The sequence below is a fragment of the Lepisosteus platostomus genome, chromosome 6 (assembly GCF_059453375.1).
Source record: "Lepisosteus platostomus isolate fLepPlt1 chromosome 6, fLepPlt1.hap1, whole genome shotgun sequence".
NCBI lineage: Eukaryota > Metazoa > Chordata > Actinopteri > Semionotiformes > Lepisosteidae > Lepisosteus > Lepisosteus platostomus.
The window spans coordinates 6,904,791-6,919,894 of record NC_142616.1 but is presented as its reverse complement, the minus strand read 5'-3'; the positions used below and the strand labels follow the sequence as shown (position 1 = coordinate 6,919,894).

General features: G+C 43.6%; 1 protein-coding gene across 2 annotated transcripts; it reads right to left on the bottom strand.

Moving 5' to 3' along the window:
* Positions 1–2,071: 2,071 nt before the first annotated feature.
* Positions 2,072–8,974, bottom strand: LOC148659952 (zona pellucida sperm-binding protein 4-like). Of its 2 annotated transcripts, none has more exons than XM_088633973.1 (15): positions 8,579–8,974; positions 8,031–8,150; positions 6,948–7,066; positions 6,627–6,828; positions 6,213–6,331; positions 5,556–5,655; positions 5,361–5,483; positions 5,106–5,278; positions 4,878–4,975; positions 4,667–4,794; positions 4,320–4,500; positions 4,091–4,232; positions 3,936–4,011; positions 3,737–3,825; positions 2,072–2,257 (listed from the first exon to the last, which is right to left on the bottom strand). In XM_088633973.1, exons 1-14 carry the CDS (start codon positions 8,931–8,933, stop codon positions 3,740–3,742), a joined length of 2,022 nt encoding a protein of 673 aa, XP_088490099.1. In that variant the 5' UTR covers positions 8,934–8,974; the 3' UTR covers positions 2,072–2,257; positions 3,737–3,739. The 2 variants fall into 2 exon arrangements, with proteins under 2 accessions (XP_088490099.1, XP_088490098.1); XM_088633972.1 differs by lacking the exon at positions 2,072–2,257 and adding an exon at positions 3,481–3,572.
* Between the last annotated feature and the right edge of the window lie 6,130 nt (positions 8,975–15,104).

Genomic DNA, 15,104 nt, shown 5'->3' with positions numbered 1-15,104 from the left:
CACGTGACTGTGTACAAGCCAGTTTAAAGGTACCAACACACTCGCTACTTTTAACTACTGCATGTGATGAAAACAACGGATACAATCTGTTTCGGTGAAAGCTTCTTCTCGCGAATTGCAATTGTAATCTATAGTCACAACTGTAACAATATTTTTCAAGTTTCACTAGCGTGTGTAACGATCATTATAACGTTCTCGACAAATGAAGCTTTCAAAGAGGTCTTCGTGGAGATGCAGAAAATCTGTCAGGAATCATTTCAACTCCCTGCCACTGGGGTCAACTTATCAAAGATCACAATTGAAAGATCTGATGGTCGTGATCTTTCTGTATTTGCATCATACTTCGAAAAGGGAGGCGCTATTTTCAAATGCAAAACGTCCACCCACCGAACTCAAGTTGCACAAAATGCAATTGATTTTAACACATCGAGTAATTAAAGGTACCGAGTGTGTTGGTACCTTTAAACTTCCATGTAGATACAGTCTATTTTCGGTTGTTTTATCTGAAAATAAAAAGACTGTCCAAGATTCCCCTGGTCTGCATGTGAGACGGTAGAGTTTCCAATGTTGTTTTGCAGTCAAATTACGAACTACCTGGGTTAACTTGGTGCACAGTGCCCCCTTTAAAAAATCCTGATTGTTTTTCACATGTACGATTTTTTCTTTTTGCTTAATCAATCAATCAATGAAAATTTATTTATCAAATCCACAATACACCGTGCACCATTAGTTGCTGGCAATGAAATGTCTTTTCTGCCAGCTCACCGGGGCTGAAAATCACAGAATTCAAGTGACAAAATAAGGTTACATAATAATAGATAAGTGTCAAAGTAAGGTGAACCCTTTAGGCGAGGAATATTCCTGCCTCGTGTACGACTACGCCACCTAGCAATACAAACGGGGTGCCAGGGCCCCTCTACATTACCACATGTTCTGTTTATCTCCCAGAATCACCAATGCACACACAGAACAGCGACAAGCATTAGTATTGTATAAGTGCCCTTTTTATTGTCTAACTACAATACATTCACATTCACTATCACCCAAAAACACAATGAAAACAGCATTCGCAGAAGCAACAATTCCTTCCCAGGGTCATAACGAATACAGAGGGGCTGCAGTCTTCCCTGTAATATACTGAAGAGAGCTACTCAAACGTTTCTACTTAGTATCTGTAGTCTCTGATGGCCCACTTGAAGGAGAGGGGTATTGCTCAGTCTCCGTTCAGGTAACAGTAGAAATCCTCTGCAGGCTGTATTACATTCCCCCCCGTTTGAATCGGCTAGCTGTGCTAGTTTCCTTGTTCCTCGTCTTCAGGTGTTAAGTCTCTGTCCAGTACCTCTGCTCCAATGCCAATGTCTCCCGTGGTCGTCAGTTACTGAACCAGTAGTTCCTTGCCTCCAGGTATTAGACGTCTCTGCACAGCACCTCCGTGGTCTCGCACTCTGCAGCTTCCCTTGTGCTGCCTGTGTCGTCTCCAGGGTCCAGTAGGAATCGGGAGCCCCCTCTGTTCTGTCTCAGGTCTTTTTATCCCCCTCCTTAGCCTATCCCTTTCAGGGGGGTTTCTACTGTCCCTGTCAGAATCGGGTTTGCCCAGTATCTTTCCAGGAGGAAGCTTGTGCTGTTTGAGGGGTGTGCGAGTGCCGAGCTAGGTGTCATGGGACCTTATCAGTTCACCCCTTGGTCTGGCTAAATACATACTGTATGCCGAATACAATTAAATGTATGAAAACAATGGTCTTGTGATACAGGAAGTTACTAATCCTAACTTTTTAAAAATACATGGCTTGAAACACAAATCTTTAAATGGCCCTTGATTTGCATACTGATTTAAAAAGAACCCAAGGAGAAACCGATGACTTCGGTGTTTTCAGTGGAGATCGGGTTCATTGGTATTGCATACAGCAGGTGTGGGAAAATACACATAGCTGAGCAAGGATTGAGATTAGAAAATGGCACATGTCCATGTGTAAATATTGATTTATTGACTGTTTCACTGGTGTCTGTGGGTATGTTAGCATTGTATGATAGAATAATAATCTAGACATTTGTAGAATAATAGCACCAGAGAGCTGACAATACATAATTAGACACTTTTCTATATGAATGCAAGTGTTAAGTACCAAAATGTCCTTTTAACTGCAACAGGGCTGAAGTCTTGCTTCTGGGCTCCTCCCATTGACTCTGTAAAGCCAGTGCAGTATCCCTGTCTGTGGAGGACACTGCACCTGCCACTCATATTAGATCCAGGCACCTAGATGTGCAAATATTGTAAACTCATCCTCCTTCCTCCTCAAATATCAGACTATCCCCTATGTTTACCCCTAACAGTAGCTACAGGTTAGTCACCATTTTCATCCTCTTTGAAATTGATTACTACAACTCTTGGCTCATCAGGGTGCCTACATTCACAGTGACCAAAACTGGATATGTGCAGAATGCAGCAGCCAGTATCAGGACCAGGGCTTGTGGAAGTGATCCAAACATTCTTTAGAAGGGTTTTTATGGAACTTGTTCTGTGTCTGCCATTTTATTCTCCTATTATATTGTAACCCCCTTTTCTGGCATTCTGTTGCCTCCTTTGCTTGGTTTTTACTACGGTGAAGTGACATGAGAAGCCACTTTTAAAAAGGATCCATCTGAAGTTCTTTGGAACATATTGTCCCACACTTATTTGAAACGGGCATCAAGAGGAGTACCATTTGTGCTAATCTAATTTCCAGAAAGCCCTACAACCCACCCAGTAGAGGGTTTCCACAAAATGAAAATGCCAATGACAAGACTGCTGCTGTCACTATTCTGTGGTAGCAAAGCCCATTAACATTCTTAGACGGTAGAGCTTTGAATATCTCACTCACCCAAGAGTGTCTTTAACTAGACCAATTCCCACTGGCAATTAAACTTCTGAACATGGAAACTTTTCATGCCTACTAATAGTACAACTGCACCCATCTCAACAGCAGCATATTTTAAATGCCCTAGGTACAAGAACTGCTCCAGGACCCTTGAATACTTCTGGCTGAACCATCACATTTAGGTGCAGGTATGAGATCTGGATGGAGAGAGGCATCACCATGTGAAATGGTTGCACTGCCTACAACCCACTCAATGGAGTAGAGCTCCACAAACATTCTCTAATGCAATTGGTCTAAAACCTCAGCTGATGTGAAGTTTGAGAAAGTAACACTGCATATAGTATATACAAAAAAAAGTAGCAAAGCCTATTATTCAACTGAATTATAACCCCCTCCACAACATCCAAGTCAGGTTGACACTTCATGATGGAAGCAGACTGCCAGAGGTGGCAGTAATCTCTGTTGACCAACAGCGAGACCCAGTCCTGCAGGAACTACAATTCAGTGGCAAAGGACACTATTAGACCCTTACAGGTTGGTAACATGACCATGGATAACTGCAACCATTTTACTTGCCCAAGAGTCCAACTACCCCCCCTCCAGTTAGAGCACACAGGACACAGAATCACTTTCAACACCTTTATTAGGACAGACTTCCTCCAACAGAACCAGCTCTTCAGACACAGGTTGCTAGTCCCTGAAGCAGCAGGCAAGAACCTGAAAAAGTGGTTGAAACCCCATTATGGGCAGGAAAAACAGGATTATCTGGAGATGCATACAATGGGATATAAATGAATCAGGCCTTGGAAATCCTGAAAAAAAAGAGCCTTCATGCAAAGGGGTCCCATAGGAGTTTAGTGACACTGGTACCCCCCACCTACCCCTCAGTCCCTGGGGCCCTCTTCCTTTCCTGGACAGGGGGTCCTGACACAGCGCCTGTCAGCATCTGGGTTCTCCAGCACTGGGATTTCTGCAAGAGAAGATCAGATAGTGGGCTCCCGAGGTAAAGATACTATTGCAAAGCATCCGATGTGCATGGACAGAAGGAACACACAGAGAAGAGCTTAAATAAAGACTCACTGCGGCCATCAAAGCAGCCCTCCACACACTGCCGCTCAGACGGTAGGCACACCTCTGTGGAGCACATGAAGTAGATCTGGAAGAGGGATTACATGCCAAGTTGCCATAGATATTTCACATGGAACTACAGAGTCTGCAACCACAAAAAGCCTCACCTCCTCATTGATGTAGGAGTAGGAGGTGCTGTCCAGGAACTGGAAGGTCTGGATGTGGAAGCGGCGGTGGTGCTTGGGCAGAGGCAGCTTGGAGTGGATGTGCAGGGTGGAAGTGTGGCCGTAGTCCAGAGGGTTGGGGCAGCTGGAGAGAGAGGCACCAAGATCAGGACCCTGCCTGCCACCCACTGACCAGCCCAGGGTTAGAGCTGCACAAGCAGGAGCCCCTCACCCATCATAGAGCAGCACCCAGACAGCCTGCCCAGAGCGGGGGTAGGCAATGCAGTAGTGCACCAGCAGCACCAGGTTGGGGTCTGGAGCATTCAGCAGTCGCACCTCCAGGTAGACCGGGTTCCCCAGCAGGAGCCGGAGGGGCCGGTGGTACTGAGGGTAGAACCTGGAGTAGCTCTCGTCTAGAGGAAGATAAAGAAGGGATGGGTGGAGCTGTATGCTGTGGCCGGATCATAAAGCCATGGCATTGTGGAGGCTAGCATAGCCAGTCATTTCTCTTACCCCTCAAGCCATGTTGCATTGTACACTCCCCTCGAGAGGAGCTGTTCAATTATTAACTGCTCTCACCTGTAGCAATCCGGAGCTGCACCCCAAATACTCCCTGAGACAGGACAGCAGAGGGCAGGTAGGGGCTCTTCACCAGGTAGCCTGTGCTGGCCAGGTTCCCCTCAGCATAGCGGCACTCCACCAACAGCCTGCAGAGCAGGAGGCAAGCCATATTCCTCCATGTGGTAAGCTGGCCAACACAATAGATCTCAATGATCAAAACCCTGCTCACCTCAAGGGGCTGTCCCTGGTAATGACTCCATAGCTCTGCATATTGCGTCTCGCCCGCGTCTCCACTTCAGCCAAGTAGATGGTGGTCTGTCCTACCACCTGAGCAGAGAGCAAGGTCAGTAACCAAAAACTGCCTCTTGAGCAGGTTCCTTCTACTTCTAATAAAGGAATTCTAAACCCCTATACAGACAATTGGGAGAACTGATTTTAATGGGATCAGTGTACTCACAAAAGCATGGGTCCCACAGCCAGTGACAGGGAATTTGAAGATGGCAAACTCTGAGGTACAGATGACAGGGGTGCAGGATGTGTTGCCAGCAATCACCAGGCTGGCAGGATCCACAGGGGGTACAGAGATGGTCCGAGGGACAGCAAAGACAAAGTGCTTGTCGGCAGTGCACTCTGGGGAGAGAAGAGCATGTCAGGATCTTCATTATCCTGGTCAGGAAGGTGTCTAGGACTGGGTCAGTAAGGAGAGCCTTACCCTCCAGTGGATAGTAGCAAGAGGATGTTCCTGGGTCCACACAGCATCCCTTGGCCAGGCAGTGGGCTGGAGAAATCCTCCCTGGACCACAGGGCACCCGATGGCTCTTGGGTAGTTGACATCCTGGGAAGACCAAATCGGATCCATCAGCACAGCTATGGAGCCAATTACCAACTCTCGAACTTATTCACTCACCCTCCCTTGGTTTGTAGGGACGATAAGGGCAGGACACCACCACCTCCCTTCTTGGGCCACCTTTGGGAATGTACACCACCTTCACAGTGTAGTGAAGACCCTGCAAGGGAAAGGAAAAGAGGATAAGACATATGCAGCTGTGTGCAGATGGCCAACCCCATTTCCAGATCTGAAAGTACCCAGGAACTACCAGAAGGGCTAGTCTGTAGAACAGTGGAAGGCATGTTTAAAGCCAGGTTTTCAACCCACATCCTGATAGTGAGTGATCCACAGTGTTAATTTACCCCCCGACCCCACATCCTATTTTATAAAATCTCTCAAATATTCCATAATAAGCATAACCAAGAGTAAATTGCATCTTGGAATGAATCCACACATTTAGACAGGTCATTCTATCTAAAACTCCTACTGAAATAAATAGTCTATGAAGTTAAACATTCACACATTTACTTCATGTCTGACAGATGCAAGCTCACTGCAAGTGTATACACTACCAGCTAGTCTGTTCCACACCTGAGGTCACAAAGTCTTAGTTGATTGGTACCTACAGTAGATGGGTGTATATACTGTAGTAATTAGAAAACTAGAGCAGCTGGTTTAACAAGATGAGAAGCCTATATAATACTCAGGAAATACAAAGCCCAAGATCAGCCTCACCACAAGCCGAACATGGCAGCCAGTGTACAGGATGGTCAGGGTGTTCAGGTGCCGCCCTGCAGTCACAGAGTATCCACAGGATGGAGTGTCCAGCACAGACACCAGGCTGCCAGAAGAACCTGCACAGGGTACACAGGAGTCCAATTTCCCTTTGGCAGGATTTTATATATTGCAGGTGCAAAAAGCAAAATCAGCAATAGATTACAGCACACTGGATAGAGGCAGCCATATCATTTCAAGGTGCATCTCCAAATCAGGACAGGGTAATGCTATAATCCACAATGTCAAGGCACAGTTAGAGAACCCTGGAACTGCTCAAAACACCACATCAAGCTCCCTGTTCCATTAGTGGCTAGGTAAAAGCCTCCTGCATTACCAGGGACCAGCAGTAAAAGCCCTTCCCCAGTCACTCACTCTGAACCTTGATCTCCTCCAGGGGACCAGCAGGCAGGGTCACAGTCATGCACACCTCACTGCAGGAGATGGTCAGGCCTCTGGGAGGTGGGGGTGGAGGGACAACTGGAACATGGCAGGACACAGTGCCAGTCACCCATTTCCTCTGCTGTTTGTCATAGTATCTCACGGTCAGGGAGTAGTGTTGCCGCTGGTTCTTCCTCTGTGGTGGGGAACAGGGTTGCAGGTTAAAAGCACTGATGTAGAGCCATTTGGAGCAACTAGGGCACTATTGCTCTCGCACAAGTTCCCAGCCAGTGCAAGCCCAAAGCCTGCCCTTACCCAGGTCCTGATGTAACACCCTTTGTAGGAAGCCACCAGCACCAGCCAGCTCCTGGTGGTCCACACCTTGTGCCCACAGTGCTTTGGGAGACTGCTGACCAAGAGAGGAGCCATTTTGCCTGGAAGAAGGCAAAGGTGAGGTGTTAGAGGCTTATAGCCAAGTGCTCTTTCACAGCAGCTCTGTACAGCACCAGAAATCAAGAAAGCACAGATCTTCCCTTTGCAAGGGATATCTACTGCATCATGCCCCTAATTCTGGTCCTCCACACTTGCCTGCTCTTCTCTCAATCCAACTGATCAAAAGGTACTGATCTGGAATGCACACAGGTTTTCCATGGTTACATTTGAAAGATCATAAACTGGAGAATTGTCACAAAGGTACACTCCTCATGTCCTCACAAAATAAAAAAAATCATAGAAACATAAGCATTAGTATTGGTCTAACCTAGCAGAGCTCATCTCCCTGGTACTTGGTCTGGTTTCAAGCACCTCATGCACAGATGTACCCATTTAGTGAGGGTACAGCTCAAACCATCATGAAGTTGAGGTTATTCTCCACTTGTATTTCACACCCTCCCCCCATCTCCTGTGGGAAATCTTATATTCATAATTACAGCTATGGAGCAAGTAACCCACTGCATGACATACAACCCATAGAGCAAAAAGCACATTTGGAGGCACTGTAGACCTCATAGAATTAGGAGGGATAGTCACAGAAGTATTTAGTCCTCAGCTGGTGATGTTCCAAGACTAGCAGAATATTCTGGAGGCGCATTTACCCACTGAGGCCCTCAGCTTATAACTTTCCTATTACACTGTATGGGACAAGATTTCCCTACCCATTCCCATGAAAGTGGGCGATGTTCAAAGACGAGCAAAATGTGCTGGAGGTGTATCTACCCACTGAGGTAGATGGACAATTGTTTAGAGAGGTTGTCCTGCTACATTGGGGGATACCACTGCAGCACAATCCTTTGTTTTACAGCTCAGATGGCAAATTAACAGGTTTTGAGCTCAAAAACAGAGGATAGTAACCTGTCCACATACAGGGCTAGTGCAAGTACAGGCAGGGTAGAACCTCACCCTTCAGCAGGTAGACTCGGCTGAACCTCCTCACAGAGAACTTGAGCATCATGCTGCTCTTGCCACAGGACAGCAGGGGGCGGCTGTGGGATTGCTGCTGCTCGGGGTCACCCTGAGACTCTGGGAGGGAAGAGGACAGCAAGAAGCGTTACTTGGTACAAGACCTTCAAGTTGGTAGCTGCATCAGCAGAGGAACAAGTAAAGGTTTATTCCATGCTGAAAAGAGAAGAAACCAGTTCCAGCTTTGGAGCCTTCTTCAGGTGAAGGCTCTACAGCCAAAACAGTGTTCTCTACTCTCAGCATGGGATAAGTCTTTACTTGATTCTGTGAAAAGCTACAAGAACGCATGTCACTATAGATAACTAAAATCCCTTCACAAGGAATTTCTGCTGTAACCTACTCAAAAGAAAATAGGAGCAAAGCAGTCATGTAGATATTCCACTGGTCATAATTTTAAATGCATCCAGCCTTCCTTTGAGAAGATACAGCAGAACTAGTTGACTACCACGCAGTTTTATTCAGTCCACAGATTTGAAGAAACTCCCTACCAGAGTCAGATGAAGGAGGATCTGCTTCAGAGGGACCAGTTGTCACTGCTGCCACATCTCTCTGTACATCAGCACTCGAGTCTTTATCCAGCTCTTCCCCCTCAGCATCAGAGCCCATTTCCATCAAGTCCTGCTCTGCCCTATTTAGTACCTCTCCAGCAGAATAACCATCATATCCATCTGGTGTGGTCTCCCGGAATACAGGACTACCCACATTCGGCTCAAAACCATCCTCTTCACCAAAAACAGCATCATGACCCTCAAGCTGGGCTTGGGCCACTGTAACAAAGAGCCATGCTAACAATCCAGGCAAAAGGAAATCCATCACACCCACTCCTCTCCACATTTTTTTCATACAAAAACACTTCAAGAGCAGGAATAACTACCTCTCCTGCCGCTGGGGTTTATACACACGCACAGTGAGGCGCGCGCTGTCCTGTCGGCCAATCAGGAGCAGGTAAAGAAGCCCAGAACATTCTCACGCGCTGAGGTTTCGGACGCGGTGTTGATAGTGAAATCACGTGACACAGCTTGACTGCCCGTCTTCTGGCGTCATCAGTCTAAACTTAATAAAATTATAACCTTGACAAAGATAAAGATTTACAGCAATGAGGAACAGTAAATCTCATTAATACATCTTGTAAATAAACTTATAAAATGATCCAACGGCAATGTGATGTGTTTGAATTTCACAATGATTCTTCATAATATTAATATTATAGCTGTGATGCAGATCGCGGTAACTTTCACTGTGTTCGAAGATCCCGCTGTGTTGATGACCTGAGCAAATTGAAACGCCAGCAAACACCTCCGTATGACAATACATTCTCACGAGCCGATATTAGACATGAAGGTTGAAAGCGAAGGCAGGTGACACAAGTTTATTACAGGAGAGTCTTGTTCAAGGTGAGAAGTGTGTTCATAACGGGAACATTTAACCAGTTCATTTCCGTCCAGTTGTATTGCTAATACGGACAGAGTGTGAGAAGGCATAACATTTTAAAAACGCATCTCCTTGAGATTGACCCCCCTACAGACAGCACCAACGATGAAATACATCTCATTCGTTAGTGCTACGTTTGTGTCGTTGAAAGTAGCGTTTTTCTGCTGTTGTTTCCAAGATACACTGTAGCGCCTAGTGGTTTCGGGTAATCACGTGACTGTACAAGCCAGTTTAAAGGTACCAACACACTCGCTACTTTTAACTACTTGATGTGATGAAACCAACGGGTGCAATTTGTTTCGGTGGAAGCTTCTTCTCGCGAATTGCAATTGTAATCTATAGTCACAACTGTAACCATATTTTTCAAGTTTCACTAGCATGTGTAACGATCACTATAACGTTCTCGACAAATGAAGCTTTCAGACAGGTCTTCGTGGAGATGCAGACAATCTATTAGAAATCATTTCAGCTCTCTGCCACTGGGCTCAACTTATCAAAGATCACAATTAAAAGATCCGATGGTCGTGATCTTTCTGTATTTGCGTCATACTTCGAAAAAGGAGGCGCTCTTTTCAAATGCAAAACATCCACCCCACCGAACTCAAATTGCACGAAAAGCAAACCCGTTGATTTAATCACATCAAGTAATTAAAAGTACCGAGTGTGTTGGTACCTTTAAACATCATTTAGATACAGTCTGTGTTCGGTATTTTTATCTGAAAATAAAAATACTTTCCAGATTCCAGATTGTTTCGCAGTCAAAATCTGAACTACCTGGCTTAACTTGCATAGGGTGCATAGTGCCCCCTTTAAAAAGTCCTGATTCTTTTTCACATTTAAGATTTTTTCTATTTGCGTAATCAATCAGAGTTTATTAATCAAATACACAACAATACACCGTGCAGCAGTAGCTGCGGGCAATGAAATGTTTTTTTTTTTTCTGCGAGCTCGAAATCACAAAATTAAAGTTACAAAATAAGGTTATATAATAATAGATAATAGTGCAATAGAAATGGAATAAAATAAACTCAGAGCTCAATATAAATGGAGCTGCGATGTGTCCAGGGTGTATGCAATACATTATGTCCAAGTAGTGCAGTATGCCGATTCTATGAAATGTATGAAAACAATGGTCTTGTGATACAGGAAGTTACTAATCCTAACTTTTAAAAAATACGTGGCTCGAAAAATCTTTTAAACGGCCCTTGATTTGCATACTGATTTAAAAAGGACACAATGAGAAACCGATGACTTCTTTAGATTTTTTTAAAAGGAAACAGCCACGAAGACGTGCTAGTTAAAGCCAATTTGTAAGAACATGCAGTCGCTTGCTAATGCTCGCCTTTTAAAACTACATCCGCAACTCTTCTGATTTAGGGTATGAAATTGGTGACAAATGTAATTGTCCTGTTCACACAAACGCAAAGAGGATACTGGAATTAAGTGCAAAATACACCACCCGGGAAAACAGAGAAACAAAATTGCAGAATCCCAGTACTCGCTCCGGTAACTGAGCGCTTGAACTCGGCAGACGGGGTTACTGGAGGCCAAAGTCGCCGTGCACGGTCACGTGATCACCCGAAAAACAAGGCACTATATGTCGGTAATGAGACATGAGCTGGGAATTTACTTTCAACGACACAGACGCAGCACTAACGAATGAGACGGTTTGGTTTCCCTACGACATTGTAAGGGGGCTGAGTGACGTCACGACCCCCCCCCCCCCCAAAAAAAAAACAAGGTGCTAATTGTATATCTCGGTAACGACATCAGCACAAACGCTACTTTAAACGGCACAAACGTAGCATTAACGAATGAGGTGGGTTTAATCGTTTTTGCTGTCTGTTGGAGGTACACATTCACGGTGCTTTAAAATGCAGTTTTCAATCGAGGTGACGAAGGTAATAAGGGGGAAAATACAAATAGCTGAGCACAACATGGTTACCAAATATACATACTGTATAAGATGAGTTAAAAACAGGTTTTGAGTGTTTTGGGTAATACATTCCCTTTAGTCTCCACTGCCCTCAGGTGGAAACATCGGGAAGAACAGTGCAATTAAAACCAAGCAAAAAAAAGTCACTTTCAAGGTTAATAACCCTCCAGACTGAATGCAAATTGTGGAGACCCTGCCTGTGGAGAAATGTGTAACAGTAACTCCTCATTAAAAACACACACAGTCAATGTTAATACGACACTGTGCACCACTGTTTCCCTGCCAGGTATTTCATACCGTATCTGAGGGGCTTATTTTTTCAGTTGATCACAACAGGTTTCTTGTACTGCATCGCTGAGTCCACTCCTTCCCTGATGGGATTCTTTTTAATGTTTGTAGCCCTATGGTTAAAGCAGGAATGCGCTGCGCTTGCTGTCGAATGTTATTATTCCTCTTTCTAACGTCCCCTTTCAGTTTGTGCACTCAAGGGTTTTTGTCAGGGCTCAGGCTTCACTTCTCTCACTGTGAGTCTCTAGCGCAGTAATACACAGCAGTGTCTTCAGTCTTCAGGCTGTTCATCTGTAGGTTCAGTGTGCTTTTGGGATTGTCCCTGGAGATGGTGAATCTTCCCTGGACAGCGGACCCATACTTTATGTCGGTACCTGCCCAATAGCTGATGTGTGCAACCCACTCCAAGCCCTTCCCAGGAGCCTGACGAATCCAGCTCATGTAATAGTTGCCAAAGGTAAATCCTGAGGTCTTACAAGACAGCGTATGAGATTCTCCCGGTTTCTTAACTGCTGGCTCGGACTCGGTCAATTGGATTTGTGATCGAACACCTGCAAGGAGAAAATAAAGTCGTTTAAATTAGGAGAAACAAATTTGTGTTGTGACAGACGCTAAGCTCTTTCGTACAATGAGGCCAGTTGTTATCATTTGCTTGATCATTTGTTATTATCGCATTAAAAGAAAAGGCTCACATGTTAAACAGGCCACTGCAGTTGTAAGAAGGAGTAAGATCTTCATTGCAACTTAGTTTGCTGTTCCTCTGTTAAAGGGAAAGAGCTATGATTCGTTATTAGCTGATCGAGTTAAATAAGTCTTGATACACCAGTAATTTGCATTTGAGTTTTGAAGGGGTGGGGTAGTTTTGACTTTTTTATTTATTTCCTGCTGAACTCCAGAATCTACAAGCAGCTCGTTAAGGAAACTGTATAAGTATTTAATACACGACATGGTTGGATTAGTGTATCTGCATTTATATATTAAATAGATACAATATTATATATATATACCCATTATATATTATATATTTTTCAAGCCCAGGAATATTATATTATATTACTGGGTTTAAAAAATAATGTTTCAGATATGTATACATATGTATATTAATCTGAATCACAGCTGAAGAAGGCTCCACGGCCGAAACATTGTGTTTTCTCTCTTCTCTTTTCAGCATGGAATAAACCTTTACTTGTTCCTTTGCAGCCTACGCCTGCTGACATAGCTACCCACCTGAACTACATATGTATATTAATATGTCTTCTCTTTTTCAAAGATGTTAAGATGATTTCAAGTAAGAAAAAAAAGTAAAATAGGGAAAATTCCAAGTCAATGAATTTCATATTTTGATCCATTTACTTAGATCTCATGGCTTTGTTTAAGTGTTTGGCTGTTTACAACATTGGTATTGAACTAATCGTCAGATGTAGATCTTCATTTACAGCCTTGTTTGCTTTTGATCAGTAAAAAGGAAAAAAAGTTATAATTTGTTTTGTGCTGATTGCGTTGAATGGGTCCTGAGAAACAATACATTTTCATTTGAGTGTCAAAGAGGAGGGGAGGTTTTCACTTGGTCCTGCTATTTAGTGTTGTAAAAATAATCAGTATCTCTTGAGTTTGCATAAGCTAGTTGTGTCCTAACACATCATACATCTGGTAAATAAACCACCTACACATTTAATATACCACGTGATTGGATTAGGAGATCTTCGATGAATATTAAATACCACATTGTTAATTTATATCCCAGGTTTTAAAAAATTGTTTTACACATAAATAAGTGTATACACCCTAAGAAGGTCCCACAGCTGAAATGTCGTTTCTTTTCTTCTCTTTTCCTCATGGAATAAACCTTTACTTGTTCCTGTGCTGTCAACGCATGCTGGCATAGCTACCTACTTGAACTACTATATAGATATTCATTCTCTTTTAAAAAATCTTACAGATTAAATGACAAATTATTGTGTTTTGTTACAATTTCTTCCATCCACTGCGAGCTCACTATTTTGTTTGTGTGTTTGGCTGTTTACAACTAATGTATTGAATGCCTTGTTTTAATTGCTTCTGTTTAAATTTGTATGGGTTGTGGTTCATGAACGTTTAATGAACTTTATCACTCTATCTTATTCTGTTGCTTGCAGAAAACAAGGTTTAAGGAAATTCCTGTCTCTCTGAGTGTCTGCATAGTGGTATCTCTCTCGTCATGGCCCAATAGATACGAATTGTGCTGAGTTCTGAGGAAGAAGTCCCCCTCAGTTAACTGAAGGTATGGAAGGGGTATCTTTAAAAGAGAGAGGAGTTATCAGGACTAATGTGGAATTAATAAAATGCTACAATTAAGTGAAAGACCTTGACCACACTAATATACTCAGATTTCACACTGCAGATTTTACCAATCATTAATTACAGTATTGAGTTACAGTATTACAGTTTGGAGTTTGTACATTGTAATTTCTCCCTGTGTTAACGTGGGCTTCCTCTGGGTGCACTGGTTTCCTCCTACAGTCCCAAGACATGCTGGTGGGTAAATTCGCTTCTCAAAACATTAGCCCAGGTGTGAGTGTGAGAGTGTCTGTGTTTGTATCCGTGTGTCTGTCCTGCAGTTGTCCATTGCTTGCTGGGATAGTCTCACCCACAACCCTGAACTGGAAGAAGCAGTTAGAAAATGACTGGGTGGGTGGGTGAATTCATGGATGGGCATCCTCAAGGACTAGAAAAGCAAACACTAGAGTGGCACACCAGAGGACCATGTTGTTTTTTAAAGTCCAGCAGCTCTTCCTCCTGGAGATGCTTCTCTTTCTGTGTTTTAATACACTGGTGTTGCAGAGCTGCAAGAAGGCACAGCTCAGCGCAGTGGAGGTCTGAAATGTTTAATTTGTGATGAACAGGCCATTTCTGGACAACGCTAAAGACGCATTGTGTCTACAACAGAGAGCTCTGAACTTAATCAGCTCTTGAGAGGAGTTTCTATAGTCTGAGTCCAGCTCTGGTCACCTGCTTTAACTCTGAATAGGTGTTTAGAAGAACCATTGCATAATCATTAGAGCTATACAGAAAACTTCCACACATAGCACAATAGCTATTTCTGTTAAGGTTCTCCCTGCCTTTGTTATTTCTGAATTGTCATTTACAACAGGTGTCAGTTATTTAAAATTCACTCAAACCCAAAAGCTCAGGAAGGAACCCAGGACACATTCTACAATGTGACCCTGAATTGAATGGGTCTTCACATTTATAACATCATGACAGAAAACATTTTTATTATTTTGTATAAATGAATATATATCATATATATCTGTGAGGTACAAACTTAATAATGAGGTCACAGCACTTCTAGGCTTCCTGTTTGTGAATGAAACCTGTTA